General features: G+C 50.6%; 1 protein-coding gene across 2 annotated transcripts in view; it reads right to left on the bottom strand.

Annotated features, from left to right (window-relative positions):
- The window catches only part of ACLY (ATP citrate lyase), a 19,259-nt gene extending 19,047 nt beyond the window's left edge, over positions 1-212 (bottom strand). For both annotated transcript variants that reach the window (XM_009069771.1, XM_009069770.1), the window contains exon 1: positions 34-212. In XM_009069771.1, the coding sequence (XP_009068019.1) occupies positions 34-192 (159 nt within the window). In that variant the 5' untranslated portion in view covers positions 193-212. The remainder of the gene's footprint in view (positions 1-33) is intronic.
- Positions 213-1,881: the final 1,669 nt, after the last annotated feature.

Below are 1,881 nucleotides of genomic sequence, written 5' to 3'. Positions count from 1 at the left end.
GGCTGCAAGGAGGGAAGAAGAGAGAATCCTCACCTCGCTCAGCAGCCACGGGTGGTCCTGGGTGAGCCGAGCCCAGTCCGTGGCAGGGGTGACTCGTGCATACTTGAAGCGGTTCTGGATGGCAGAGGAGGTGCAGATGTACTTGTACAGGAACTCCTTCCCCGTCTGCTCGGAGATGGCTTTGGCTGACATGGCTACCTATTCTGCACGGGGAAAGACCAAAAATCATCAGGAACAGAGCCCTGTTCTGGCCAGGACTCCCCATCACCCAGCTCAACCCTAGCCCAGAACACCCCAGAGCCAGGCTCTGTCTCCCCATTACATGTAAGGTTATAAAACTCACCTGATAACCAAGAACTATTCATGCTGCTTAAAACATCTGCCCCATTCCCCTGCCCTGAACACTATTTGGGTCCTGCCTTGCCTGCAGGGAAAGGCAGAATCCCAGGAGCCTTTCCCAAACCCACGGCTCAGAGCATCCTCCCACGTCCAGGGGGTGCCCAGCTCAGGCAGCTGCTCTCAAACCTCACAGCACCCTGGTTTTGCTGCTGGGGGGTCTGTGTAACACACCTGCCACTGCTCCTGCTGCAGTTCCAGGGAGGGAACGACCCCTCCTTCCCCCCTCCCTTTTCTGTGGCATCCCAAATCACCAGTCCAAGCCTGACTGAGCACATCAGCAACCCCCATCCCTCCTCTAAAGGGAAAAGGAAACTCTGCCAGGATTGCCAGAACACATTTACATCATTGTTTTTCCTTGTTTCAGAACCAGATGTCTTAGAAAGCTTCACAGCCGACAGAATAAGACGCTTAAGACAAGCAAGATTAAGGTTGGACAGTTTGGGGTTTTTTTTATTCCTTGAGAACAATATTTTATAGGATTCCTAATTTCAGGCCTTTCCTGTGGATGGCTTCCTGCTCTTTTCCAGGGTCTTCCAAACTGACGCAAGTGAATGATTTCTGACCTCAAGGCTGCAACTTTTGTTTCTGATACGCAGTGACAGTCATAGGTGTCAGAGACACATTCGTTTTTAGCTGCCATAAACATTTACTTGAAAGAAGACTTCATCCCAGTGACCCTGTCTGCAAGTGTCACATCAGAGCTGAGTCCTGTGGGTTTGCATCTCTGAGGGTCAGACAGCTGACAGGGAGGCTCAAGCAGCAGCTCCTGCTGCATTCTGAGTGACTGAGACTGTGTCACTGCTCCCCAAATACAGATAGTGTGGCAGGAAAAAAAAACCCCACATTTGGGATGGTTTCTGGGAGGGACTGCAAAGCAGAGAGGCACCAACACAGCCAAGAGCTCAGATTCCATCTCAGCACCTGGACAGTGAAGTGCTGGAATGGCTCAGAGACACCCACTGCCTCACCAACAGACCTCACACCACACAGGGAAACTGCTTAACAGCCCCAGTTATTTCTCGTGCTGCCTCTGGGTAACAGCCTTTAGCAATCAGCTGGGCTATTCAGCCCATGAACCAGCACAGAATATGCCAGGGAATAATTAGCCATCATTAGAAATAGAGAACTTTCTCCCTGGAGCAGGAAGGAGGAGGCTTGGTCCATCCCTCCTGCCTGACAAAACATTTACTCTGCAGCAAACATCAGTAGGAGGTAGTTGCACTCCCTGAGCCTCCAGAACAAAACAGGTTGGGCTAAATGCTATTGTTGAGAGCTGATAACTACGCTTAGGGACCAGCAGTGATATTTGCTGCCAAGTTGTTTTCAAATGCAACTCCAAGGTTAAACACACAGGCAAAGCTGCAGAAGGTCAGAAGACATTACAAACCTGTGGGCCTGCTTTCAGAGGGTGATGATGTAAAGCCTTAACATGATTGCAGTGCAGCTCCCACTTTAAGCCTGTTTCACAACAGCATCAGGTGA

The sequence above is a fragment of the Acanthisitta chloris genome, unplaced genomic scaffold (assembly GCF_000695815.1).
Source record: "Acanthisitta chloris isolate BGI_N310 unplaced genomic scaffold, ASM69581v1 scaffold26842, whole genome shotgun sequence".
Taxonomy (NCBI): Eukaryota; Metazoa; Chordata; class Aves; order Passeriformes; family Acanthisittidae; genus Acanthisitta; species Acanthisitta chloris.
The sequence above is the reverse complement of the archived record's forward strand: the minus strand, read 5'-3'. Positions and strand labels throughout refer to the sequence as shown.